Source organism: Dermacentor silvarum, chromosome 9, assembly GCF_013339745.2.
Source record: "Dermacentor silvarum isolate Dsil-2018 chromosome 9, BIME_Dsil_1.4, whole genome shotgun sequence".
NCBI lineage: Eukaryota > Metazoa > Arthropoda > Arachnida > Ixodida > Ixodidae > Dermacentor > Dermacentor silvarum.
In genome coordinates this window covers 10,940,827-10,955,258 of record NC_051162.1, presented here as the reverse complement: position 1 = coordinate 10,955,258, position 14,432 = coordinate 10,940,827, and the positions used below count along the sequence as shown (strand labels likewise).

General features: G+C 47.2%; 2 protein-coding genes across 5 annotated transcripts in view; one reads left to right on the top strand and one right to left on the bottom strand.

Annotated features, from left to right (window-relative positions):
* The first annotated feature begins 4,157 nt into the window (after nt 1-4,157).
* LOC119464651 (piggyBac transposable element-derived protein 4) lies at nt 4,158-6,863 on the top strand. Its single transcript, XM_037725670.2, has 2 exons — nt 4,158-4,477; nt 4,702-6,863. Exons 1-2 carry the CDS (start codon nt 4,471-4,473, stop codon nt 6,459-6,461), a joined length of 1,767 nt encoding a protein of 588 aa, XP_037581598.2. The 5' UTR covers nt 4,158-4,470; the 3' UTR covers nt 6,462-6,863.
* A 4,154-nt stretch (nt 6,864-11,017) lies between these two features.
* The window catches only part of LOC119465122 (peroxynitrite isomerase THAP4), a 117,261-nt gene continuing 113,846 nt past the window's right edge, over nt 11,018-14,432 (bottom strand). For all 4 annotated transcript variants that reach the window (XM_049655590.1, XM_049655588.1, XM_049655586.1 and 1 more), the window contains exon 7: nt 11,018-11,427. The gene's annotated coding sequence lies outside the window, so the exon portion shown is untranslated. The remainder of the gene's footprint in view (nt 11,428-14,432) is intronic.

The window sequence follows — 14,432 nt, the reverse complement described above, 5'->3', positions numbered from 1 at the left end:
ACGATCGCGTCGACAGCGGCCGCGGTTTTCTCCACAGCGGTTGCGGCGAACAGTAGTTTCGTTTTTACTCGGTGCGCGCGTCAGTCGCATGCCTAAAAAACTGCGTAGTCACCATCGATGATCGCTTAGATAGCGACCGCGGTTCCGACGGCCAGTTGTTGCAGCGACTGGACGACTCGGTGCGTGCGTCGGGCGCGTGCCTTCAGCACTGCAAAGTTGCCGTTCATAATCGCGTCGATAGCGGTCACGGTTTTTTCCGCAGTGGTTGCGGCAAACAATTTCGTTTTGACTCGCTGCAAAGCTGTCGAGCTTTAAGAGCACCGGCTACATCGCGATTATGTTTTCGCCAGCTCACTGGCGAAAACGTGCGCGCGATAGTATAAAGCGTGTCTACATGCTTGGTCTACATGCTTTGCATACGTGCAGGGCTTGAAGATTGTTATGTTGGTTATAGTGCGGTACCGCTCATAGTGCAGATATTCGACTTACGTTATAAACGGTCTACACTGTAAATTACTTGAAATGATAGTATGGTCATTCAATGACAAGCATTGCACTACAATCACCTTTTTATTGCGATAGCAATTACATACACGCTCCAGGTGCATTTTTGCCTTCGCCGTGATGTTCCTTATCCAGTACAAGGGCGATAACACGGTAACCACGCGCCGTATGCTGTATGTGTGAGTGAAAGCGTGCGAGGGGAGTCAACGATCGCGGCTCAATCTTGCATGCGAAAGGGAGGAAAGTGGGAAGGAAGCGCCGTCTTCCATAGATTCCGAGGGGTGGGAAGGGGTGGTGTACTCCCGCAGCATCCGAGGCTGCGAGTGCCATATCTTGAAAGTGATCTGCTTTGAGGGCAAAGTCTAGGTGCTTCGACGGCTCATACCTTTGTGCGTGCTGCCTTTTTGCCACTCATGTTACGTTAAAGCGATAGACAGCATGAAGGTCACTTCGTGCTTCGGTTCCAAATGGTTGCCTAGCCATTTCCTTAGGTCGTTCTAAGGCTTGCTTGACGGAAGATCTGGAGCGGTAAGTGACTTGAGGAGGGCGTACGTCTTCGGTCCTATTAGGCTCCGGAACTGTGTTGAAGTGGAGAAACGATGTCCACTGCTCGTCTTAAGAAGTCCACTCGTTTGATGAGTCGTCAAAAGGCTCCATGTGGCCAAATCGTCCCACTACTTGTGTCACTGGATCAGCCATTATCTGCTGTTCTGGTAGCTCACAATCTTGCAGCGACAGCACCAGGAAAATCAACCAGGCTAGAACATTTCTTCCATTATACCAGCGCCGTTGTAGGTTCGAATCATCCTTGTCGCCAGTTGTTGCGCCGTAGGAATCCGGAGACAAACGTAGAACAGTAGCAAACAGTTTATTGCTACATGGTGCAGCAAGAACGGAACTACAAAATGCAAGTGACCAGAACAGAAACATGCTAGCCTTTTAAGCAATTGTGGTCGGGTCATGTGACTACCTGGAAGCTTGACTTGCCGATGCTATCGACAGCATGCGGCGTTATCACATACATGACATTTCCTCGCACTTAACTTGTGCGGAGCTATCGTTATACAAAATTAAGATGGCGTGTAGCAATCTGGTGGTCGTCGATTGCGCGCTGCGTATCTTCATAAAGGTGGCGCATCCTGCGAAGCAACGTGCGATGCCGTAGTCGGCTCCGCAGGTGTGTCTGAGAACTCCCAGAACGTGTCCCTCTTCACCCTTGGCGACGCCAGCTGTACCCTGGAGAACTTGATCTTGGTGACGATGCCACACTACAAAGCCCCGTGGCGTGTGCACCTTGGCGGCGTAAGAAACAGGTCCTTTCTGCCGTACCACAGTGCCAGGAAGCCATCTCGGTGGTCCCTTGTAATTTCGAACAAAAACATCGTCTCCCAAAGAAAACTGTCGACCCATGGAGCTTTGTTGGCTGGACTTAATAAATTGCTGGTGCTGAACTAGTTCTACTGCCGGTTTGAGAATATCCAGTTTGGAACGAAGACGGCGACTCATCATTAAGTTGGCCGGCGCTTTCTTCGTAGTAGCACGAGGTGTATTACAATAAGCTAGTGAGAAATTGTGAAGGCTGGCTTGCAGATTTCCCATGTTTGGTTCTTTCTTCAGTGCCTTCTTTAGGGATTGAACAAAACGTTCTGCCAAGCCATTTGAACTTGGGTGATAAGGCGCTGTTGTGACATGACGTGCGCCTATCTCTCGAACCAAAGTCTTGAAGTCTGCTAACATAAGCTGTGGTCCGTTGTCGGATACGATTGTTGTTGGGTAACCGAAACGGCAAAACATTTCGCGAAGATGATTGATAGTTGCCTTGCTGGTTGTCTTGTTCTTCATGCAGACTTCTGGCCATTTAGAATGGTCAGAAGTCTCGTCAAATGCAACTAAAAACATTGTCTGCCGGAAAGGCCCTGCAAAATCGATGTACACTCGCTTCCAAGGAGCTGTAGGCCAAGACCATGGGGGCAAAGGGGCATTGTTAGGAGCACTACGCTGTTCCTGGCAAGGTTTGCATTCTTTCACGTGACATTCGACGTCAGCATCAATAGAAGGCCACCAAACGTAGCTGTGGGCCAAATCTTTGGATCGCACTATACCTAGATGACCGTCGTGAACTTCTTGTAGAACCAGGGACCTCGGCTTAGAAGGCACCACTACGTACATTTCCTAAAGGAGTCAGCCTTGATGCATGGTCAGCTACGTCTGCCTGTCGAAGAATGGCTTGAGATCGACGTCGTCCACAAAGTTAGGCCACCCCATACTTGTGAGCTCGAGTACTCTGCAAAGAAGTTGGTCTTGTGAGGTTGCGCGTGCAATGTCCTTCTTTGTGACCGGCATCGACTGCAAACGTAGTGAGAAGAATGTTTCCTCTGTTTCGTTAGTGGGTGCCTGACGAACTGGCAAGTGCGAAAAACAGTCAGCCTCTACGTTTTCGTTTGCCGGTCGAAACTTCAAGGAGTACGTATAGGAAGACAACCGAACAGCCCAACGTTGAAATCATGCTGCTGCCAAGGTTGGTATGCCAGACTTTGATCCCAAGATTATTTGCAGCAGTTTATGATCTGTTATCAGTGTGAAAGAGCATCCGTAAAGATAGTAGTGAAACTTCTTAACACCGAAGATGATTGATAGTGCTCCTTTCTCGGTGTGGCTATATTTCTGCTCTGCATCGGACAAGTTCCTAGGAGCGTAAGCAACAGGACGACTGCTTCCATCAGCAAAATGTGCGAAAGCACAGCGCCTACACCGTAATGCGATGCTTTGCAAGCCATATGAAGGTCCTTGTGGGTCATAGTGGGCCAGGACCTTCGTTGATGCTAGCACAGCCTTGATGCCATCAAAGGATCTTTGGCACTCTCATCCACACCCATGTCTGGTCTTCACGCAGTAGCTCGTACAGAGAATGGGCCAGCGTGGCCAGCCGAGGCAGGAATTTACCGTAATAGTTGATGGCTTTCAAGCAAAGAACGAAGCTGCTGCTTGTTCTCTGGTGCTGGCGCGGCTACAATGGCATCCGTCTTTTCCGTTGTGGGACATATGCCATCTGCGCTCAGTTTATGCCCCAAATAGGTCAACTGCTCCTGGAAAGAAGTGCATTTGTGAGCCTTCATTCGCGCTCCCCTGCTACTCAGACGGCTAAGAACCGCGTTTAAGTTCTGAAGGTGTTCCATCCTAGTCTTTCCAGTCACTAGGATATCATCCAAATAACATGCAACACCTTTGAGATCCTTGAGCATTGTGTCCATAATTCGTTTAAGAATGCCAGGAGCCGAGGACATGCCGAAAGGCAGCCGGTTTACTGCGAATAGTCACTTTTGCATATGGATCGCCAGAAGACAACACACCAATTCCGCAAGCATGACCTGTTGATAGGCCTTGTTCAAGTCAATTTCACAGAATTCTTGGCCTCCACCGAGTGCTGCAAAAATTTCTTCAGCACGCGGCAAAGGATAGCAATCGGTGTCTAGCATAGGGTTCACAGTTGTCTTGTAGCCACAGAGGCGGATGTTTCCATTTTTCTTTACAACCGGCACCACCGGCGTTGCATACTCGCACGTGGCTAGCAGTGTAATGATGCCCACTGACCCATTGCATTTTGTCAAGCTCTTTTTCACCAACAGGAACAGGTGCAAAAGGCACACTTCGAGCCTTCAAGAACTTTGGACGAGCATCATCTTTGAGAAACAGCTCTGCCTTCCCCTTAACCCCTTGTAGGGCAACGGGAAATATCTGTCCCATTTTTTGTTCCCCACAGAATTGCTCGTGAGAGACAATGGGACGCATCAAGCCCATTTTTTCTGTGCTGCCATCTACATTGAGGTTTTTACACTTCCGTTGAATCTCGTTTGGAAGCTGTACAATAGGTGGCGTTAGGTGTACATTATTTTCAAAATTGTGTTTCCCGTTTCACCGGCGGCACAAATTTCCGCATTGTGAGTCTCCGGAAAAGAATAATTCAAGATGACAAGTGAGTGTACCCTTTTCTGTGCTTCGAAAGAAATAGTTACAGCTTGTAATAATCGGGTGTTTTCAACAATAGAAGCAATATTTACTCCTAAAAGCTTTTTCGAATGGTGCCAGGGAAAAACTGCATGACGATGGGATAGGCCTACTGCCACCGCTGCCTGCATTCGATGTGTAGTGAAACATTTCACCGACTCTTTTGTTTTCTCTTTGCTTGTAAAAACGCAGGTAAACGATTGCTGACGCGAGAGGAAGCGCTGGAATTATATTTTAGCCTTCCTGACGACCCTACGTCGAGTGATTCCGACAGAGATACGGATGAAGACTTCGCACCCGAGCTCGCTCCGCCTGATTCAGATGAGCAAAGCAGTGAAGCCGAAGCGGCGGAATCAACGAGGAAACCACAAAAGCGAAAGGCTACCTATTCAAGAAAGAAAAGGAAGCAGAAGAAAGTGCCTAGAATTTGCGACGAAGCAGAAGTCGAAGAGGAGGAGGTTGGGGCATGGAATAGCAGCGAACCGGATGCCGTCATTCGTGTTCCAAAAATTTGGGACCCACAATACAGTGCAAATCTCCCGACGACGCCTTGTGAAGCTTTTGCTCTTTATTTTGACGAAGGTATCATGAACACACTGGTGACTGAGACAAACCGCTTTGCCAAACAGAAAGGTCGACAGCTTTGGAAAGAGCTTACAATTGATGAGCTCCGTGCATACTTTGGCATACTTCTGCTGATGAGCACAAACCCCAGACATCAAATGTACCTGTACTGGAGCAGTGACAGTTTTTTCAATTGTCCTGAAATATCAAAGATTATGTCGTTCCGTCGTTTTCAAGCCATTATGAACTGTTTGCACCTCACCGACCTAACCAAGGAAAAAAAGAAAGGTGAAGAAGGGTACGACAGATTGGCAAGAGTGCGTCCTCTCATCCTTGCACTGAATGAAAGTTTCAAGAGACAATACACTCCATCAGCGCACCAAGCCATTGATGAGAGTATGATACGATTCAAAGGCCGGTCCTCACTGAAGCAGTACCTTCCAATGAAACCTATCAAGCGGGGATACAAGGTGTGGTGCAGAGCCGACTCCCAGACAGGTTACCTGATTGAATTTCAGGTCTATGAAGGTAAAGGTGCAGACCGACCTGCAAACGTAGGTCTCGGTGAGCATGTTGTGCTCTCCCTCATTGACGGAGTAGAGGCTGGCACGCAGCTATATTTCGATAACTTTTTCACGTCCACACGCCTAATGGAGGCCTTGAAAGAAAAGAACATTTTGGCCGCAGGAACGGTTCGCCCAAACCGCAAGGACTTACCTGACGAAATCAAACGGGATAACAAGCTACAGAAGGGACAGTATATCTGGCGGGCGAAAGGGTGCATCACAGCTTATCAGTGGCGGGACACGAAAAACGTACAGGTGCTGTCCAACTTTCATCACCCCAGCGACACTGAGGACGTTGTTCGAAAGCTTTCTAATGGCTCATCCATATCCGTCCAGTGCCCAAAAGCAGTCTCCGACTACAATACCTGGATGGGCGGAGTCGACAAGTTTGACCAAAGAAGGAACGCATATCCGGTGGATCGACGATCTAAGAAGTCGTGGTACCGAATTTTTTACTTCCTGCTGGACGCAGCAATAGTAAATGCTTTTCTTCAAATGAAAGCAGTCAGTGAAATGAGCTACCTTTGGTTCCGGCTCGTCCTTGGTCGCCAGCTGATAAACGGGCAAACATTCAAAGGGTCCAGCAATCGCCCGTATCGAGCAAACAAAAAAGGTGCCAAACATGGCCAGAAAATGGTAGGCGTTGCTGATGAAGTCCGATTTCTGGGAGCTGGACATCACCCTCAGAAGATTGCAAAAAGGAGGCGGTGTCGTTGGTGCTCGACTGCCAAGAAAGAAGCGCGCACCAACCTTCTGTGTTCTGTGTGCAATGTGCCCCTTTGTTCAACGTGTTTTGGACCTTTTCATGCCGGCCGAATGTAACCCAGGAGCCCTCAAGGAGCATTGGTTCAACGTGTTTTGGACCTTTTCACGCCGCCCGAATGTAACCCCGGAGCCCTCAAGGAGCATTGGGACAAATGCGTCCCATTTTTTGAATTTTAATTTAGCGCCAGTGGGACAAATGTGTCCCAGTTTTGTTTAATAAAGTACTCGTTGTACAGCCTTGAAATTTCTTTCAAACTACTTCTGTTGGCTTGGTTAGTAAAATAAGACAACCTTTTTCTGGTTTTTTAAAAAAAACATATCCTGCCCTACAAAGGGTTAATACATCCAAGTTCTTCTTTGAAAAGGTCGCTGTACTTCTGCAAAAGCTTGCTCACCTCCAGCTTTGCTTCAGTATCAGTTGGCTCACGTGCCGAGGAGACCTTGTTGCAGAACACAGCATTCCAGTCGGGCTGCATGTGCTGCAACCACTGTCGGCCCAGAAGTGGTGGTCCTTCCTGCCTAGTCACATACAAGGGTAACAAAACTTTCCCCATTTTGCTCGACAACAACTTCAGCCACTCCTGCTGGTTCAACTAGTGCACCTGTGCAGGTGCGGAGGCGCAAGTTCGTCGCGCGCAACTGCAAAGAAGGAATAAACTGTTGCTGTTGCTTCAGTTAAATCACGGATACCACTGCTCCCGTATCCAACTCCATTTCAAGCAGCGTCTTGTTTATCAAGAGACGAACAATTATGGCATCTTTTGCCAAGCATGTGATATCGTTTAATGTCACTTCTGCTTCACTGGCGAGAACTTTCATGTTCCACGTTCATATGTGCGATCTTGCCTTCTTATCAGCTTGACAGATGTGCTGAATATATCCTTTCTTGCCACAGCCAAAACACGTCGCTGATGCATGCATACAGTTTTTGCTCATGTGCTTAAAATAGCCACACTGCCAACACATTTTCGACACTTTATTTTTACTGGTATCTTTATCTGCAACTGCTTTCTGCCATTGCTTTTGCACAGTTACACGATGTGCGTCAGAGAAGTTCGTTGAACCATCCACTTCTGCAGCACTTTTAGTTGCGGCATCCATCGCTAAAGCATTTTCAACTGCTTTTTGAAATGTCATCTTCCACAAACAGAGTTATCTGAATATCTTCTCTTCGTAAACCACAAACAAATCTGTCCCTCAGCGCTTCGTCTAAAAAATCCGTGAAGTCACACGAACTCGAGAGGGAATGCAGTTCTGCCACAAATTCAGCAATTCATTCAGTCTCATGCTGAGACCGCCGATAAAACTTGGCTCTCTCGCCAATAACTGAAGGCTTCAGTGCCAAATGGTTGCCAAGCCATTTCCTTAGGTTGTCGTAAGACTTGCTTGACGAATAATCTGGAGCAATAAGTGACTTGAGGAGGGCATACGTCTTCAATCCTATTAGGTTCAGGAACGCATGAACCTTGACCGCTTCCGGTACTCTGTTGAATGATGTCAACCACTCGTCGTAAGAAGTCCAGTCGCTTGATGAGTCGTCAAAAGACTCCATGTGGCCAAATCGCTCCACCACTCGTGTCACTGGATCAGCCATCTCCGCTGTCCTGGTAGCTCGCAATCTTGCAGCGACAGCACCACGAACACAAACCAGGCTAGAACATTTCTTCCGTTATACCAGCGCCACTGTAGGTTCGAATCATCCTTGTCGCCAGTTGTTGCGTCGTAGGAATCCGGAGACAAACGTAGAACAGCAGCAAACAGTTTATTGCTACATGGTGCAGCAAGAACGGAACTACAAAATGTAAGTGACCAGAACAGAAACATGCTAGCCTTATAAGCAATTGCGGTCGGGTCATGTGACTACCTGGAAGCTTGACTTGCTGATGCTATCGACAGCACGTGGCGTTATCACATACATGACACTTTGATCATTATAACTATATTCCATAAAATAAAGCAGTTGTGAGTGGCGCTCTGCCCCGTTGTCTTCTCTTGTGTGCTGTGTTTTTGGCACCTTAATATAGTTATAATGAACTGATACCAACTTGCCCAACATGAAGTTCTCTTATGACACTTTGAATGCCAAGCAAGCAATGAAGAGGAAGAAACATGGCATAGAGCAGCAAGGATGTCTGCTCAGGGTATGCAACATTTAATACTGTCGAGAAGCTTGGAAAGAGTATAAGATTGGGCTAATACAGCCGAGCCCACTTATAGCAAACTTGACGGTCAGGCTGATTGCGTTCATTATAAGTTAGCAATAAGTGGACTTGCTATATTACTGAGAAAAAGTCAATTCAGAACAGTGTTTATTTCTAAGAAAGCCTGTTACGTGCATTGGCTTTTTCAAAGCGCAGCCTATTGCAGTGTTTTCTAGCCTCTCTATGGCGGCCATATGTTCCTCTCCAAGGTCCTTGCTGCCAACGAACTGTTTCAGGGACGCGATGTAACTAACCGCTGTTGAAGCGCTTACAGTAACTGGTGGCAGGTCACCATCCTCGACATCTTCGTCAGAGTCTTCGCTTTCAGGTGGTGCTCGCACTTAACGTGCAATGGCTTTGTCACTGCATAGCTCTGCTATCTCAGCATCATTGTCCGCACCCACGAAGTCAGTCCTAGCAACATCAGGTCCAGCCAGTTGCACACCAATGACACATTGCCGCAACTCCACTTGTATCAGATCACGAGACCGTTTTACGTCATCCATTATCCTTGGGACCATAAAGCCCACCTTACGGAAGCAGTTCACAATGCCCTCTACAGTTAACTGCTCAATCCAGGCAGCCTTAAGCATTTCCACACAGGTGAACAGAGAGACCTGAAGTGGGACATTGGCACCTGCTCGATCAAGTGCTATCAGCATCCGCTGGATTATGAGACTCGGAACACCTTGAACGCGTGAGTGATGCCCATGTCCAGTGGTTGAATCTTGGATGTCGCATTCGGTGGCAGAAAGAGTATGGTCACCTCAGTCAGGGAAAGCTGCACATGGTGTGCCAAACAGTTATCGAGCACAAGTAGGACCTTCGCGTTGTGCTTCATGTCCTGGTTGAATCCAACCAGCCACTCGGCGAACAATTCATGTGTCATCCAGGCTTTGCGTTGGTGTCTGTAGCGCACTGGAACGTAACTCCTAAAGGAACGTGGCTTGTCAGACTTCCTGACAAATGGCATCCACCAGTCACTGCCGTCTTTTTGTTTATGCACAACAGGACGGTAACGTGAAGCTTACTGTGCTTTCCACCAGCACAAGTGTCTCCTTTAAAGGCATGGGTCTTTCACGGCAGCATCTGGTAGAACAGTGAAGTTTTATCGAGATAGTACATGTCCCGCTGAGCACAGCTTGCTATTGTTGGAATGTTCTGAGAGCCACACGTCGACGTCCTCAATGCTTACTCAGGCTGCTTTGCTGGCAACAGTTTTGAACACTGTTCCATGGAGAGCTATTCCATGGCGAACTTTAAACTGGTGCAGCTACCCATTGCCCAGGCTGAAATTGAGAAAGTCCAAGAGGGAAGCAAAGCTTCTTGCCTTGGAAAGTATCAGCGGTCCACTGATGGAAATGTCTGTGACCGGGCATCAGCGAACCACTTAAAGCAATGCATCTTCAACATCCACATAGATTGCTTTCTGAAGGCGCTTTCTTGTCGTTGGGTAAGCGTTAAAATACTTGCACTTAAAATCTTGTCCTTGTCTTTGGCTATTGTCAAAATGGTCGACTTTGAGAGGCCATATTTCTTCAAGTCACAGTTCATCGCTCCTTGAGCAAGTTCATAAAGAATAACTTTCTCGGTTGCGATGTCTACACTCTCTCTTTTCAAAGTCGAAGTTGAACACGTGCACACTTCTGGTTCACACTAGGTGGATTTGCAGCTCTCAGAATCTTACGCTGAAGCCGCCTTCTCCTCCAAATTACAAAGATGCAGCAACGAGGCTAGCGCAAACCACGTGCACCAAGAAAGTAGGAATTGTACAAAGGAGCAATGCATCAACTGCGCGCTGCCTGCTCATGGTAGCAGCACACAATGTGGAATGCTGACTTGGGAATCAATGCATGCCATGTGACTAAGTACCACTAGACAGTGCTGACGTGCCCGTTGGCGCGTGGTAAGCCTGCCTTCTGCAGTTCGTGCTCTGTTTATTGCTTTTACAGCGTAAGCTGTTATGGGCTCATTCCAATAGCCGTTTCGGTTTACGATGATGCCGCTGCCAACGACGTACGCCTCCGTAATTGCTATCGCCAGAAATGCGAAAAAAGTATCCGATTCTTGCCAGGATCGAACCTGTGCCCGCTGCGTGGGAGCCAGATACTCTACCACTGAGCCACGCAAGCGGAGGAGGTCGTGTGTAGAAAAGCTGGGAAACTCTCTTCGATCGCCGCGCCTGGCAGAAGTGTGAATTTTCAGAGAGCATGGTCGAGCTTACGGCACCTCTGCGTTCGCTCTGAGTTTTGCGGCCGCGGTTGTTCATTGTATCTGAGCTGAGTGCCATTGCAGTAACACATATTTTGACGGTAGCACCACTCTCGTTCACAATAACCGAGTGTTCATCAGTGGGCTCGACTGTAACATGTTATCAGCCTAACAACAGATTGAAGCCAGAGAACACCTGAACATGAGGGAAAGAGAAACAAAATAATTTAATTTCACCCATTAGAACTTCTCGTTCTGAGTGTGTATACTCTCTATGTACACAGCACACCATGAATGTTCACATTTGTCATCGCGTGCACAATGTGTCCCGGCTTGGGCATTCGGCGCCGTCTGTCGTCTGCCATGAGCTCAGCCACTGAAGCCGGCCGACGTGTGGAGGCGCCTCGGGTGGTAGGTCTTGCGGCGAAGCAGTCGCCGCACCTGCAGCCTCAGTGCCCGGTTCTCGACCACAACCCGCCGTTTCTGCACCCGCACGACAGCGAGTCGTTTCTGGGCATGCAGCAACTTCTCCTCAAGATCATCGATGCGGTCCCACAGGTCTTCCTCGCTGGTCAGAGGCCGCCGGTCCAGCATACGGGCCAACGCAGCCGCTGCACACACCATGGCCACATTAGGCGTAAAATCTGTCGTACTTAACTTTTTCCTTATAGGGCCATAGAAAATCTATCAATTTGATCTACAACTTTTTAACAAGTTAAACATTGCCATTGGAAGTCATCCATGAATGATGCCATGCACAATATAAAATAAAGATTGCACTTTAACCTTTGATCGGATTTGGCAACCTTAGGCACACTGTGGAGCCTCAGAGATTTAAACTTCAACACAAGTTATCATTAAAATGGGCCTTGAGTGCTCCTCGCACTTCCCAAATCAAACATAGCAGAATGTATCCTTTGGTCGTCTCGGCTACATAAGTTTTCAATAGCAGCAGCAATGATGACGCAGGAGCTTCTGTGGAATTGCCTAATTTTCCGCTCCAACGCCCACACTGCCTGAAACATTGGTTAACGCTCGGGAGCAAGCTCTGTTTTGATTGTGTGTCCTCCTCGTCTCGTAAAGTTTTCACTCACACAGTCGATTTCAGACCGACCTTGCACAGAAGCTTGCTTAGCAGTCTGATCTCTTACTTTTAACACGAAAGTGTTTTATGCCGGGGTCCACCAAGACTTCACTGACGTATTTCCGTCACGGAAATACGTCATAGAACATAATACAAAGAAAGAAACCAGAAGAAAAAGTTCCACAAACATGCAAAATTTGGAAATCGAACCCACGACCTCTCGGTCCGCGACGATAGATCGCCGAGCGTTTAACCCATTGCGCCACAAACGCATTTGCAGAGAGCTACACAGACGCGCCTTATATATCTAACACTCCTCCGTGTACCCGCGCTCTTGCTCGGGGCGGTGCCGCCGCCTACGAGCAGAAAAGAGAAGTACTGCATTATGACACTAACGCGCACCGACAGTGAACGCTTCGGTGGTCTCAGCACTACGACGCCTCGATGCCAGCATTCGAAGGGACGCTGGCATCAAGAAGCACTACCAACGCCACCTAGGTGGCGTTCACCGTACTCAGCACAGCGGAGCGTGGCCTCCGCAATTAGCTCTGAAAATGTTTCTGAAGTTGATCGCGGAGGCTGCAATTACGACGCGCTGTACGCGCTGATTTGACTCGGTGACGATTCAGTTACGTGCTTTGTCTTGCGCGTTGTATTAGTGTGTCAGTTACGTGCTTCGTCTTTCGCGTTGTGCTAGCGTGTGCAGCGTAGTGCAGCTTCCATATGCACGACGGTTGCTCATGGTCATCGACGTTGGTAGTCGTGATGGAGGAGACGTGCCACCAGGCGTCAGCGTGGGTGCATCAACGCCTAAGGGCGCTTTAGCCACAAAACACCAATAGACATTATATATCAATGTGCAATAAACATTACACTACTTCTGTGAAGACACGTTTCACTTTCGTGTTCTATACCGATTCCTATATAAGAGGGATCAACCACATTTTTTGAACATCGCCTGTGCAAATGTTCTTATTGATTACTGTACAATTCTGTATATTACTGTACAAAGCATGTAAAGGCTCCAGCATTTGTTCAAAGTGAACTCATGGCACGTTGCTTACACAACAAAGCTGATCAAGCATGATAATCAAGTATGAAGAGGTTCCCATGCCTAACAACCATTGCTTCAAAAGCCTAAAGAATCCAAATAAGAAAGGAACCAGGTTCTTGCATCGGGGAGTGAAAGCAAACTCTCTGCACCATAGACACAGTACATGTTTTCACTTTTGCAAGACCACGACTTTCCTGCATAACATGAGCATCACTATCACTAATATTTATACCACGAAATCTCTAATATTTTTGCAGTGGTCTAACTTAAATTGAAAGCCAGCATCAATTGGATGCATATTTGCTATTATATATAACTTTTTTTTTGCTCTCAGTACTTGGGTTAAAGGCGAATACTAAGGCGACGTGGACCGTCAATATACTTTTCCAGAAACAGCACAGCACTTGTTCTGTGCCAAGAAAAGATGGTTTAGAAGAAAATTGCATCTGAAGAGTCAGAATACCTTCAGCGCAATTAAAATCACTCGCCCCCAAGTGGGGAGTGGTCACGTTGTACACAGCGTATCACCGCCCTTTACTGCCAACGGCACCCAATAGACGGCGCTACGGTTTTCTGCGCAGAACGCAAACGTGTGGCCATGGAGAAACCGAGCCACGACAAAGTGTTGGATTCACCACTGCAGCTGCTGTTGGTCAAGTGGCATGAACCGATCGAGCATCCCGCAACATCACATGGATGCGGCATTCTCTGCTACTTGCAGTTTGCGTGTTTCACGAGCCAGCAAAACCAGCGCAGCACTACATGATAACGAAACTTCTGAAATGCGAAAGCGCAGGTAGTGCAAACGAAACCTTTCGACCACCCAAGTTGTTGTAAAGGGAAACGTCGATGAGTTTTTGTTTCCTAAAAATCAAATAGAACTGGACAAGTAGCATTTTCTTTCGTCTTATAATGTAATACAATAATCTTTTTATTATGAGTGGTTGAGTATTAGTGCCACAATAATAATAGGCAGTGCCTTTGTCATTGGGCGTTTCGTGTCCTGCATTTACCTCTATTTCTCAATTATTAAAGCTCTGTTCGTGACAATACCGTTCTCAAGCACTAATCTATCACTTTAGCCTAACTTAATATTAGCCTTTAGTGTCCCTTTATAATAGCAAATTATTGTTTTCATTCATATTTCCTGAAGTGCTTCTTTGAAGTTTCACAATTGTCAAAAACTCTGAGCAATTATTTCTGTTTTCCTTTCATTCAGAACACCGACTATTAAGCTACATGTTTAAGTACCATGGTATATGTCGCAACTAATGAATCTTTAAATAATGCGATAGAGCATAAAAGCAGCGAAAATGATTACATTTCTGGAAGCAAGGAAGGAGATTGAGCACCTCATTGCTTTTCCTGCAATAGAGGTGCAGAGATTACCTGCTTTGAATGCCTTAAATGTGCTAGTCTAATGCATCTCTCTTCTCAAGTATTCGAAGTTTGATTTTTACAGCTTGTTTCTTACAATT